We start from the raw sequence: 14,101 nt of genomic DNA on the forward strand, positions 1-14,101 counted from the left end.
GTTCGAACGGCTAAAGCGGTGTAATGATAGTTACATTTGTATTTTCTATTTTAGTTATAACATAATAAGCATACAATATTGCATAAATTGTGCCCAAAACTAGCCTTTCAAACATAAATAAAATTACAATTACACGAAACCTAAACGAAAAGACACTCTCGAAATTAGTTGAAAATTTTGCACCGTTCACAGCATGGAACATCCGAGTTTTGGCAGTTACTACAAAAAAAAAAAACAAAAAGTAATTAACTTTAAATAAAATAATGACATTCCATAGTACTTACAATAAATTAACACAATTCATACATATTTTCTCAGGGCAGTAGCTGCAACTAAAGCCACAGTACTCGCAAAGTTCCAGATTGCAGTTGACACAGTCGGCATGAACCATCGATAACCGATCGCAAATACGGCATTTGCGATCCGGTTTCTTCTCAATCCAGCTGGGACACTGTGTGAAAGAAAAAAAAATGATGAGTTGAAATTATCTTCCTTGGGGGTTTCTTAACGATTGATACCTGATGAAAGTCGAAGTCCGTTTCTCCACCACCAAGTAAGCGTACGTGTCGCAGGCATGCACCTGCGCATGTTCCCGGTGCTTGCTGGTGAGAAATTTTAGCTCCCTGGAATAGCATGTTGATCGTTTTTTCTTTAAAAAAATAAACAAAAAAATCTTTTATTAATAGATCACGCTCTTTGTTCTTTTCTCATTTAAAACACTTCATTAACAATGTTTTTCGTCGTATTATTTGTCTATTCGAATAAAAACCTTTATTTTCTGCCTTGCAACAAAACTGAACCTTGACGTGGTGCATGGGCTTATAGACAATTTAGTAAATAAAAAGCGGTCATATTTACTTCTGAATGTGGGTCTAAAAAATATATACATCAGGGTGGCAGCGAAACAGGTCATGTCAAATTTCAAAAAGCGACCATGTGCATTTTGTTTTCGGCCCAAAACCATCTGTGAAAAATTTCAGCTCGGACATGACTCAGGTGTGCCTCAAGGATGTGAGAGAATGCTTTGAGGAAGGCTAGAAACGGACAAGCTCTTCCATCAAAAAGATTTCACAGTCATTGCACCACAGGAAACTCGTCTTGCCCAATGCTCCATCAACACACCAAACTACGTTTGATACAACGTAAATGTGGAACAGGGAAAAAGCAGAACCGGTGGAGGAGCAGCTATTATGATCGCAAACAGTTTCGAAGGGGAATACCAGTTTAAAAAACTAACCAGTGAGTCATGCACGGCAATGCTGGATATTTTTAATATGATTGTAGTATTCATATCGACATACATCAGGGCTCAAACAAGCACAAGTAAAAACGAATTCATGTATCTATTCAGATACATACTATCCCTTTCTACGGACATGAACAACAAAATTATTAAAGCCGGTGATATGAACGCCCAGATTGGAAGGAATGAAGGAACTAATCGAAGAAGACAAGCTAATTAGCAGAAACAACCTATTCCATGAATACTCAAACTTCAATGATCTCGATCTTAAAGCATTCCTAGCCATGCGGTGGATGAAAAACCACTTGACGTTCGGCACCTCGCCATCTGTCAAGCAGACATGATCAAACGGGAAGTCGATCTCCCATCTTCCATATTCTAATGAAGTGGTTGGATTTCCTCAAACTGCCAAAAATAAGGCATACTACTCGCCACCCCTCATCAGTGATGCCGTATGCGGTTTCGTCAAGGTCAAGAGGTTCATGTTGCCAACAACATGAAAAGAAACTTCCTCTATCTATTTCCTATAAATCCCCTCGGATACACAGAACTGCCGGCAGGGAATATACAGGAGCCACAATCCAACCGAAACAAAAAGTTTAAGTTTGGATCTGAAAAAAAAACTTAAGAACGAAGAGGTGATAACAAAATATCACCAGAAGATCGACATATTGTTGGAGCAAGGATGCTTCAACAGAGATTCTCTTCAACCCCTAAAAGACAGGATGCGACAAAGGCCGTCTTCAGAGCCAACAAAAACTGGATGGTTAATAGATATAACCCTGCTCTAAGAAAGACAGCTAGAGAAGCTCAAAAAAGAAAAGATGCATATCTAACGCATTTTTGAAAAAAGTTGATAAAGAACGAGAGCGCTCTGTCAAGAACGGCGAAGACATTTCGTTTCATTAAATCGCACAAGAGCTAGATCGAATTCAAATCACGAAGCTATATTGTGTGTAAGTTTTACCTTTATGTTTCAAACTTACTACGCTACTATACCGAGCCTCTGTCCATCCTAACAATATCGCCTAGTTACAATTCCCTGGAAGAGAAGTTTCATACGATACTCATACCAGTTTTAATATAATACAGATTTATTTTTGTCAGAAGGAGAGTCAATAGGGGTACTATAGAATTCAGGTTGAAGAAAGGGCACGTGGTGGGGAGCCTGAGAATAAACCCATGCTAAAATCCTTTGACAACCAAATAGCCTGGGGTGGCATTGCGCAGCTCGATTCGAGCGATTTTCGCTATTTTCGAGTAGGTCACATACTGTCAGTTATGCTTTAAGCCTAAAAGGAGCTGTCATTGTCATTTGTCCTGCGGCTCATCTAACCCGAAAAGTCGGAAAAAACACTAAAAATGAAGCATAACGCTCCCCAGCGATCATTTAGTTTTGTTCGAGTTGCTCGAAACGAAATGCGCAATGTCACCCAATGTCACTAAGATTCAAACCCACGACCACCCGCTTACCAAAGCGGACTCTGTAACCTTGCGGCTACAGACCATGCTCTTACCGGAAGACGATTGGAGATCGTCAGAGCCAGAACCTTCTTGGGAAGATATGAAGACCATTATGTGGCAGATAAGAAACAACAGTGCCCCCCGAGTAGACAGTACCAATAACGAAGTATTGACTCGGAAAATCTCAAGAGGGAAGTCTTAGATGTTCTGAAACTAGCCTTCAACAGCAATGAAATCCCTGCAAAATGGACTACCACAATCCAAATCTTCATCCCGAAAAACTTGGCTGCCAGAACAACAAAGCAGCGGCCATCTTACAAGACATGGGATTGCACAAGCGCTAATAAATAGAATAATAAGGGCATGCCTGTTCGAGTCAATATCTGTACAGTGGTTTGGCTAGCGCACAACAACAGTGTGCAAAACGAGGGGAATAAAACAGGGATGCCTTCTAAGCCCTGAGTTATTGATAATAGTGCTGCACCGCGCCCTGCTGTCTCTTCAGGAGTTCAGGCCAGAACTACGTATGGATCAAGACGCGGACATTACTTTCCTCTTCTCGCGAGGTCATGCAGATGGCGTACTCATTATTTGCAGAAACGAGGAGGATGAGGAGAAACTATTGGACCTCCGCACTCCGCTGCTAGCATCAGTCGGGCTCGAAATAAATGAGAAAAAACAAAAGTGCTGTTCAGAGACCCCTTTAATATAAACAATTCAGACTCATCACAAAAATTTGGCAAACCTGAACTGACGGTAGTGACCATGTTCAAATACCTCGATTCACACATCACAAGCAGCCTCTCAAGAGGTATACCCTTGCAGGGCGCATCAAGAAAGCTTACAAAGCCTTCTTTCATCTCGCGCATATATCAAGAAACAGATCGGATTGAGAAACGGTGAAATCCCTGTACCACTACTTTATAACGCCAGTGGTGGCATGGAAGTGTTTACATCCCTCAAACAGAACAGGAGCTCCCTCCGCAGAATGAAGAATCAAATGTTGCTGACTATCAAGGATCTAAGCAAGAGACAAAGACCAGACACCCTAGATTTGCAAAGCACGGAAGCTCCGAGGCAAACAGCAAACACCGACCTTTTCCGCTAAGCACCGAGCCCAACCTAGTTGCCACAGAAGATAACACAGATTCTGACCCTTCTTACTCCAACCCAAACCTGGGGCCGAGATGGATAGACAACCGATCTATCAACAACCAAATACGTGTTGCAAGACTGAGGTTTCTCGGCCAAATTATTAGGAGCGACAGCGACAGCGTTCTTAACCCTTTAGGGCCCAGTGCCGCCTTTAGGCGGTCGTCCATTGAACCTCTAAAAAACTTCAATAAATATTTCAAAGTTTGTCTAAAAAGTAATTAAGGCACTAGAGAAGTTAAGAGAGTTAAGAGAGCACCGGAATACAAAATGCTTATCTCAAAAAAAGGAAGGCCGGCGCACACATGGAGAAACTGCATTAGGTAGAATGCATGATTCTGGTCCGGACCGCGCAAGATTCAAAGACCTTACCAACTGCCCCAATAATCGGAGTAGGAGTATGAACTAAGTGAAGATTTAGAGGGAGAGTATAGCTCTGGCAGCTCCCTACTTCCTTCTGATTTCGCTGGCTTCTGGGACGAAGATGAAACTTTCGAAGGGTTAATAGACGAAGATGCAGACCCAGAACAAACGCCAGAAACTTATCCCTTCTGCCTTCCAGGAGGCTTGAAACTAGCGGAAATATGAAAAACAATAATGAATACTGCCGAAACGACAAGCCAACGAACCGACATCTAGTAAGAAGCTATTACTTTTACTGACAAATTGCAACGATATATAAACCAGTGAAGAATTTTATTTTTTGTTGTAAAAAGTGTTCCAGGGTCTTGCAACCAATTTTTTTCTAAGGGATTTTAACCGTGGTGGTCATTCGTCCCTTCTTGCACCCAAAGGTTGCCAAATGATGACGTGAGTAACTATATTAATTTGTTACAATTACGTAGTGAAGATGCTCATCAATATTGTAAGTCACCAAAGCGGTTGGCCATATTCCGGAATCTAAAACAAGGCGACTCCATTAACCTTCGACCTCCAAGTAAAATTAGATGCTCAGTCAAATATGTCTACATAGTATTTCTTCTGTCAAACTACTCAGCTTTGACAGATTTTTTACTGATTATGGCTGAGAGTGATTTATTGGGATCATGGGGTAAAGACTTCTGAGTTTTTAATACTGATGAGAATTTAAATTTCAATTTTTTCTAATAGCACTGACAAAACTTTTTGAACTATCGATAGGGTTGATATTTGTTGTCTTGAGTGAAAGTGAAAAAAAGCATCCATAAACCAGACTTCTTTTCAGAGTTCTCCCTTCCCGCTTTTTGCATGGAAGTGAACTGCCTAAACACCTCATTATATTTCATGCGATGGAAACGAGACAGCAAAATCAGTTTATTTCTTTTTACTATACCTATGAAATATTTCTCTTCCATGCAATGTTCATATACTCTTTCTTCGTTTTTACGTTATTCGTTAACGAAGATTGTCAAGTCATCGGACAGTGTCAGTGAAAAAGTTTTTCGGTGACGTTAATTTTGGCTGAGTGGAACGAAATAGTAATCGACGACAACAATGGACAAAAATATTACGCCACAAGAAACTCCGGAAGATTCACATAGATGTTTCTATAGGCAAAAGATGCTATTTTGTGCTATTGGTTAAATTTTTTAAAACATGACTCATTTTTGTGAAGCTATTGAAAAATGCTATTTTGGGAAGGTTTTGATGATTACGAATGTTTGTGGGGCCAAAACGGTTTTTAAATCGGTGTGATGTTACGGCAAAGTTGTAGATAATAATTTTATCTTTCTGCAGAAAATGTACACTCTGTAAAAACTTATTTAATTTGAAAAATAAGTTAAAAGAAAATTTGAAATGAAAAAATAAGCACATTTTTTAAAAAAATTTTTTTTTATAAAACTGCAGAAAATTACCTAAACAACGCAACCGATCTGATCATGGAGAAATCGGGAAAAAAAGTTATGGGCAATTTTTTATGGAAAGGCAAAATTATTATCTACAACTTTGCTAAACACACTATGCCAAATCAACGAACAGTCCTGATTGTAATATTTTTTAATTCCCCATAGAGGGCTCTATTGAAAATTGAAAATATTTCTACAGCCAAAACGGGTTGAATGATTGGCATAATGTCTTCGGCAAAGTTGTAGATATCAATTTTTGCCCTAAAAAAAAAATGTTCTACGAAAAAAAATAATTTTTTTTTTCCGAAAACATCATAACTTTTTTCCCGAATTTTTACATGATCGGACCGATTTTATTGTTTAGGTAATCTTTTGTAGTTTTTATAAAAATAAATAAGATTTGAAAAAAATGAGCTTTTTTAGATAATTAATTTTTAATTTTTTTTTAACTTTCTTTCAAAAATTGAATATTTTTTTTAGAGTGTACATTTTGTCGGAAAGATAAAATTATTATCTACAACATTGCCGAAGACGTCACACTGATCAAACAAACCGTTTTGGCCCTTAAAATATTTATCAATACCTTCCCAAAATAGTATTTTTCAATAGCTTCTCAAAAGTAGGAGGGTGGTATTCAAGACACGACCGCATGACGTTGGACTACGGTATTCTTATATTCCATTAAAACAAATAATAGAGAGAATTGCAACTCTAGTATTTGCTGCAATTTTATCTAACAGTGCATTTCTGAATGCTGAGACGTTAGAACGTTATAAATAATAATATATACTAAAAGAATGGATATCTTTTACTGTCATTTCATACATATTCGAATCAACCCTTTGTTTGCTGCACTACCAAGACAATCATTTAATTGAGCGAATTGGTAAAATTTTCCTATCCAAGCAAAAAGCAAACTTTACGAAATTATCTGAAATTGGAGCCCGAACGATTCAACCGAAAATTTTAAATTTGAAAATTGTTTGACATTTAATCGATAAAACTCATGCTAGGTTAGTTCCAGCCCAGCATATAACTTCATGTATTTGAAAAAAAAAACGTTTGGTTCAATAACTCAATATAGCAAGAGCTCAATCACACGTTTTTCGGTAGTTGTTATCAAGGTTTGGGCGAGTGACAGGAAAATATCTTAACTTCTTCAGTTGTGATTTAGAGCATTTCTAATTGTTTTGTTATTTTTCACGATAGCGACAAGTTTGTTTCTTTCTCTGTGTGCGAGAAACAAAATCAAAACCGCGCACCGAGAAACAAAAACGAAAATTTAATGAATGCTCATTGAGAAAACTTGCAACTCTTTTTACCAATAATTTATGATACTCAAAAGAACCCGTTTTGATCTAAATCAAATTTCTAGTAAATAAGTGTTGATCATTCATAGGTAGTAATTTTTCCTCGAAGAATAAAGACTGGCTGAAGAAGTTAAAATCGCTGCTGTAAAATCAAATTCACAACTGTGTTCGTTAAGACGTTTTAATATTTTCAATGACAATAATAATCTTCGATAAACACCCGCTATAGTTATTCACACACATGCTATAACTATCTAAACACGCGTTAAAACTATTCATACACACGCTGTAGCTATAGCTATCCATACACACGCTAATCCTTTCCATACATCCGATACAACTATCTATACACACGCATAAGCTATGCAACCATGTGCTATTACTATCCATACATACGCTATAACTAATCATTACACACGCAGCAGCTATCCACACACAAGCTATAACTATCCGTACACACGCTGAAGATATACACGCAATAGCCATAATATGCTACACATGCTAGTGTCTTACACACGCTATAGCTAGCCATACACACGCAACAGCGCCATCCCTATCATCGCAAATGGCATAGCAATACAGATGCACATACGCTATATGTGCACACTGCACACACACTAAATGGCGGTAGCTTTCCTAGTGGCGGTGCTGGCTCGTGCAGTTTCTGGCTGTTTTCATCCAACGATATCTGAATTGGATTACCGCTGGTGGGGTCCAACTCAGATCGAAGAAGAACCGAACTGAATGAAGAAATGCAGCTTCCCACTACCTCCGCCGCTGCTGCCTGATACCACCGCTCTGGTTCTACTGCAGCTCAGTTTGGCCGCTGGAATCAGCCACCGCTGCTGATTATACAAGACCGGCCTGGTGGCCTTTCACTTGTTAACTGATGTCTGCTATGAGACGACACAGGCTATTATATAGCCCAAAGCAAAAATCCATCCGCGAGCAAACAAGAAGCGAGCTTGTGATTGGTTGAATGTGCACGACTTTTAACACAACTTTTAACTAGTTTAGTATCGAAAACATATTTAAATTACTATATGACAATCTTGCGCAATATTTCCCCCATCAATCAAGCCATTGGTGTTTAGAATCTGTTCAGTGGTAATGATAAAAGAAGCATTTTAAAACGGTGTTGAAACACCTGTTGCAGCTACCGAAAGCGAGCTCGTTATTGGTTGAAAGCTGTGAGACTGTTTACAAAGTCAGATCGGTTGTATCCGTTAGTGTCGACTGTGCTTGTGAAGAGAGGTGGTGATTGGTTGCTCGGTATGATTTAGACAATCGATGTAATTTATCAATTTTTCAATAGTGTATCTCGAACAATAGGTTATTTTTGTTACATAAATTCAACCGTAAAAGAATTTCTGATCGGTTGATACCAAAACCTCGAAATTCTGAAAAGAAATGACTGATATATAAGCGCTCAAAACCTGACCACTTTTCCCTGGTTTTCCCCGGTTGAATTAATAGATTTTCAAATTCAGGTGCCTAACTTCGATATAGACGTTAGTCCAACGTCAAAACTGAGTCGTGTTCCGAAAAATTCAACCAATAGCACAAAATGGCACCTTTTGCCTATAGAAACGTCTATGCAAAGTTTCAGACAAATCAAAAATGGTTAATCACATTGGTTGCCCGTTTTTTTGTGGAATTTTTCTGCAGATATTCTGCGTCACAGCAATTGTATCATCCATTTTAAAAACGACGTGCTACCAGAAACAACCACCGCTTCTCCCGGTTTTGGCTGCAATTTTCGAAAATAAGGGGATAAAAAGACACAACCGCAACCAGAACCCTTACCGGCTTGCAATCACATAGTTTTCCTTCATGCTAGGCAAAAACAAACCGGACTTAAAGAACAAAAACAGAGCAAACGAACGCTTGTGTTAAATGGGGATACATTTCAACGACTGTTCTCTTGGATTCACTCTTGCCAGGATCAGTTTTGACGTTTCGTCTTGATGACGCTTGCTGTTTGTTTTTTGTTTTCGCTTTGACGAAGATCACTGAAGATCAGTTGGTTGGATTCGTCGTTGAAGATCATTTGGTTGGATTTGAACAATGCGCGCGAAATATTTAAACTGAGTATAACAGCACCTTACTAGGACGAAAATCTAGTGTATCTGAAAGAGTGTTGCGATAGTTGGAAGTGAAAATTGAAAATGATTGGCTCCAATTTTCGAAGAATTTTGCTGGGGAAAATGACTTTTATCAGCACTGAACACGGCACTGCAAAAAAAACACTGCAATTGGAAGGAGCGTATCAAATGGTAACAGCTTCTGTCAGTTTTTTTTCTTATTTTGGCGAAGGTACTCTCTGAAAAAAGTATGGAAATTTTCCAAATTTCGCGTTACGTAATATACGAATGTTCTTTATGATATAAACAAATATATGGATTGCATTCAAAAATTAAAAATGTTGGAACAATTATGAAGTTGCAGTGCCTGAGCCCGTTTTTGTGTCTGGAAAGTTACGATAAATTTACCGATTAACCAATGACAAAGTTTCAACTTTATATAAAATACAAAATATACGAATAATAATTTTAGAGTAATTTTGTTACTAGCAAATGTTTGATAGTACTTTAAAATTCGTTTTTCATTTTGCAATTTGTTGTTTATTCCCTTTAAGAAAACATTTTTTAGTATATTCTGCATATTAACTTTTTCATAAGTTTGAGTCGCTCACTCTGTTGTTCTTTAAACTTAAAACAATAATTTCATGAAAAATTGTAATTTTTTTTCCAGATGAAGCTATTACAGAAAAGTACCATATGTAGACCCCTCGACAAATTATATTCTAGTATATAGCCGGTGCTACCGAATAAAAACAGCTGTATCTAACGGCATCAGATAAAGAATTTTTTACAAATGAATAACTTATTTAATTCGGTCGAAACTCACACCCCTACAACACATTTTGAAAATTACCTACCCCAAAACGATAGATGCATACCTTGGATGCGTTTCATTTTGTTTTCATCCTGCTGATCCATTCGATGCTGGTCGATGAACATCTTCCGCTGCAATGCCACACCACAATCGTCGTCAGAACGCATCCGCTTGCGGTTGCAGTTCATGTTCGGGACAAGAATATCGCACATGATGTTGATTTAAAGTAAAACAGTAAAAATAGGGCCAATATTTCCTTGTCAATTCACAGTAACCTAAACAATTTCTCCAAGCGCGCGAACGAAACTAAACGCAAATGACAATACTGTTAGTAAGCACCAGCTATCGACTAAAACCACAGTTGTTTATCAGTCGTCTGCAGGATTCTGAGAATAGAGTCTTTCACTTCATTTAAACCATTGCTTTTAACAATTTAGTATTGAAAGAGTCGATCTCTTCAAGTTTCTACAACTTGGCAAGTTCATATAACCCACATACATGGACATGGTTTTCGAACTGTTTAATACTCCTCTAACGTCCATACCCATATACCCATCTAACAGAGAACTTTTACAGAATTTATTCATGTTATATTTTCATCCTTTTTCAGTAAACTACCTAAACTCCCGATATTCAAAATTCAAATTAGCATAAAGAGTGTTGATTTTTATGAGTTCGAACTAGGCAAGCACGAATATATAGGAATTTCTTTCAAAAGCAACATTTTTTTAAATTTTTGTAACAAACATATATGTATAAAACTTCGTTTTACCGGGCAGCTCAAACTAGCGCTGCTCGATATGTTCACAGTTGCACTTAAAGACTATAAAGACGATGGTCCGATTGGATAGATTTGTGCCTATGATAAGTACGCAAAATAAGGCAGAAAACCGATAATATATAAGCGATAAACTTGTCAAAACTATAGAAAAAAAAACCTTATGACGATAATTGCAGAACATATCACAAATTCACTGAATAACAATGAGTAATAGATGGCGATAAATGGGCAAAGAATTTCGAGAAAAACATCATCCGCAAAAGAAAGACGGCTGCTGCTCAGTACCATGGCTGTCCCTGGCGAGCTTCCGCTGGAAGATACTGAGTGGCTTGCGTGGTGCGATTAAGTAGTCACTTCTTCACTTCGGAACAGCAATCGTAAATCCTCGGTGAATTGGACACCTACTCTAGAGCCTTTGCATTTCGGTGGAGTCCTTGTAAATACCGGCGTTAAGTGATTTCACTATTCCCACACTAAACTCGTCATCATCCGTCATTGCGTGCGACGCCAGCAGGCGGTCATCGTTGTTATCCTTGTGTCCGCGGTTGAATAACCTAAGTTTTGATTGAGAGATAAAAGAGAACAGGCGTAATTTACAGTGAACAGCGGCTCCTAAACATAGATTTTTACATGATTTATATTAGTGCATCGAGAATACATACTGCGTTATTCATGCGGGTGCGTTACTGAACATGTGCCGTAAATACAAATTATAACTCAAATAGGGTAGATCTATTAAATCTAGTTTAACAAATTTTCCACACACTTCAGCTCTACTTTTTGATACTTGATACATTGCATAAAATAACAATATAATTAGATTAATAAAAAATTTATTAACACAGAAAAGAACAGTGGAATAACGGTCATCTTAAAACTAATAACGCTGTTACGTTAACTAAATGAACACATCGTCAACCAAGCTGTTCGAATACTTTAACTGCATTCTGTATCTCTCTCTATTCTAGTTTTGGTTATTAACTGTGATACCTGATTAATACTTGTGTATATTGAATGGTTCAAATGTTAGGTTGTGTTAGTCTAAACAATGGTTTCAAGAGTTAGGTGCTCTGAAAAAACTGAAAAATCAAATCAAACTTTTAGTAAATGTGCGTCATCTAAGAAGCAAAAATAAACAAGCAAAGCAACACGCAAACACCGAACATTGCAAATCAAGCGACCCCTAGAGACCTCTGCAGCGACTTACTTGGCCAGCGTGGAGCTGGTGGAGCGACCAAAGTTTGGTCGAGGTATATCGTCCAGCCCGCGATGCACGGACACCGTGTCCGGATCCAGCAGGGCACCAGCCTCGACCAGGGCCATGTATTCTGCGGTCTGTAAGGCAGCTTGAGTGGGCTTCTTGTACAACTTCAACATCAGCGAGGAACACACCACCGAAACCGAACTGAGTGCCATCGCGGCCGATGCCATCCAGGGCTGCAAATGAAGTGTGCGATTACCGACAAACGATTTTTAACAATATACTTTATCTTTTACTAAAAAAAAGCGTTCTTCTTTACCTCTAGAACAAATCCGAAAGGAGTGAATATTCCCGCCGCCAGTGGAATACCGAGTAAGTTGTAAATACTGGCAAACAGGAAATTGAGACGAATTTTACGCACTGTTTTCCGAGACAGATCCAAACACGCAACAACATCCAACAGGTCATTCTGAAAGTATATCACACACATCAGTCTACACCAAAGAACAAACCAACTTGAACAGTTTTACCCTCATCAACACGACATCGGCCGCTTCGGCAGCGACATCCGTCCCGGACGCAATTGAAATACCCACATCTGCTTGAGCCAGAGCCGGGCTATCGTTCACACCATCCCCAACCATTGCTACGCGCATACCGTTCTCCTGTATCCGCTGGATTTTTGCCACCTTGTGAGACGGAAGCACCTCCGCAAAGACCCGATTGATTCCAACCTGACGGGCGATATTTCCCGCAGTATTCTTGTTGTCGCCCGTCAGCAGGATGACTTCAATGCCCATCTTCTTCAGCGTGTAAACCGCTAGGTGGGCTTCCGGTTTTACCATATCCGACACAGACACCATACAAATTAGCTGACTGTTGATGGCGCACAGAATGGCCGTGTTGCCCATTTGTTCGTCCTCGGTCATTTTGATGTTGATCTCGGGTGGAACAACGATTGCATTTCGATTCATCCATTCACGGTTGCCGATCAATACATTGTACTCGTTAACCCTTGAGAACGCTTCCCCATTCTCTTCCGCTTCAATGGTCTCCAGTTGCAGCAGTTGCTGCAGCTCAATTGTGTTTTTCTGCGAAGGACTCAAATGCGGTATTATCTCTTCAACTGCTGTACCTGTTATAAAACTGAGAGCACTGGAATCACTTTTGTACGAGTTTTGAAAATTTTTCATTTTTTCCGACCGCGAGGCTTGATTAATAATGCCATCGATGTTGGATATCACGCAACGTATCCCGCACCCCGGTACGGCCATGAAGTTAGAACACTTTCCAAACGCATCTATTTCTAGGGCTTCCTTCACAAACTTTACCACAGCCGTTGCGATCGGATGCTCGCTGTTCACTTCCGCTGAGCCTAAAATACTCAGAGCCCGCACCAAAGTACAAACCTGCAATTTATGAATATATGATTTTACCATTCAGAAAAATAGACTTGTCCATTTTACCTTAGGTTTCACGAACATACAGATCCTGGAAGTCATTGGCATACCGTAAGTCACGGTTCCAGTCTTATCGAACACGATTGTCTTGACTTTGTGGGCATTTTCCAACGGTCCAGCTCCTTTTACGAGAATCCCGTGTAACGCACCAACTCCCGTGGAAACCATCACAGCGGTAGGTGTTGCCAAACCCAGCGCACATGGACAAGCGATCGCTAGCACGCTGAGTGCACAACGGAAAGCATAACTGAAAATTATCTCTTCCCGGTTCAAACCCTCCTTGGCAGCATCCGATAGGGGAATATTTGTGATATCGATGAACCCGCCAATGATCCACCCGGCTAACGTTACACCGGAGACAGCCAACACAAACGGCACAAAATAGCCGGCAATCTTGTCCGCCAACTGCTGAATTGGCGCCTTCGAGGTTTGTGCTTCCTCAACCAGCTTCACGATCTGCGCCAGGGTAGTGTTCTCTCCAGTGTGCGTAGCAGTCATTAGCAGCAGCCCGTTTTGGTTGATGGAACCTCCAATGACAACGGAGTTCTTCTTTTTTGGAACAGGCATGGATTCACCGGTAATGAGACTCTCGTCGCAGGTGGAATTGCCACAGAGAACCTAAAAATATCTTCGATAATTATTCTGATCATACAAGTTACATTTTTGGTAATCTATTCGCGTCATGTTTAATCATGGTAATGTTGTTATTTTTTCTAAAAAAATAAATTAACCGGAAAGTACTACCTAATTCGATACCGAAATGAAA

At 39.3% G+C, this 14,101-nt stretch overlaps 2 protein-coding genes across 5 annotated transcripts in view; both read right to left on the bottom strand.

The window, feature by feature from the left end:
* Positions 1-47: 47 nt before the first annotated feature.
* Positions 48-10,225, bottom strand: LOC129724288 (uncharacterized). 2 transcript variants are annotated; one of them, XM_055679030.1, is made up of 4 exons: positions 9,937-10,225; positions 519-649; positions 285-451; positions 48-219 (listed from the first exon to the last, which is right to left on the bottom strand). In XM_055679030.1, the coding sequence occupies exons 1-4, from the start codon at positions 10,103-10,105 to the stop codon at positions 165-167; spliced, it is 522 nt and encodes a 173-aa protein (XP_055535005.1). In that variant the 5' UTR covers positions 10,106-10,225; the 3' UTR covers positions 48-164. The 2 variants fall into 2 exon arrangements, with proteins under 2 accessions (XP_055535005.1, XP_055535006.1); XM_055679031.1 differs by having other exon boundaries at positions 55-219; positions 9,958-10,225.
* A 405-nt stretch (positions 10,226-10,630) lies between these two features.
* LOC129724282 (copper-transporting ATPase 1) overlaps positions 10,631-14,101 on the bottom strand; it is a 31,714-nt gene continuing 28,243 nt past the window's right edge. For 2 of the 3 annotated variants that reach the window (XM_055679015.1, XM_055679018.1), the window contains 5 exons: positions 13,342-13,953; positions 12,406-13,284; positions 12,195-12,344; positions 11,882-12,111; positions 10,632-11,228 (listed from right to left, as the gene is read on the bottom strand). In XM_055679015.1, coding sequence (XP_055534990.1) covers positions 11,081-11,228; positions 11,882-12,111; positions 12,195-12,344; positions 12,406-13,284; positions 13,342-13,953 — 2,019 coding nt within the window. In that variant the 3' untranslated portion in view covers positions 10,632-11,080. Of the gene's footprint in view, positions 11,229-11,881; positions 12,112-12,194; positions 12,345-12,405; positions 13,285-13,341; positions 13,954-14,101 lie in introns of all 3 variants that reach the window. The other variant, XM_055679017.1, reaches the window with a different exon arrangement.

The sequence above is a fragment of the Wyeomyia smithii genome, chromosome 2 (assembly GCF_029784165.1).
Source record: "Wyeomyia smithii strain HCP4-BCI-WySm-NY-G18 chromosome 2, ASM2978416v1, whole genome shotgun sequence".
NCBI lineage: Eukaryota > Metazoa > Arthropoda > Insecta > Diptera > Culicidae > Wyeomyia > Wyeomyia smithii.

Coding starts and splice junctions, on each gene's coding strand:
- LOC129724288 (XM_055679030.1), bottom strand. CDS start 10,105: ATGTGCGATATTCTTGTCCCGAACATGAACTGCAACCGCAAGCGGATG. Junction 452..518: donor CGGACTTCGACTTTCATCAG/GTATCAATCGTT, acceptor TCTTTCACACAG/TGTCCCAGCTGGATTGAGAA. Junction 220..284: donor ATGAATTGTGTTAATTTATT/GTAAGTACTATG, acceptor TTTTTTTTGTAG/TAACTGCCAAAACTCGGATG.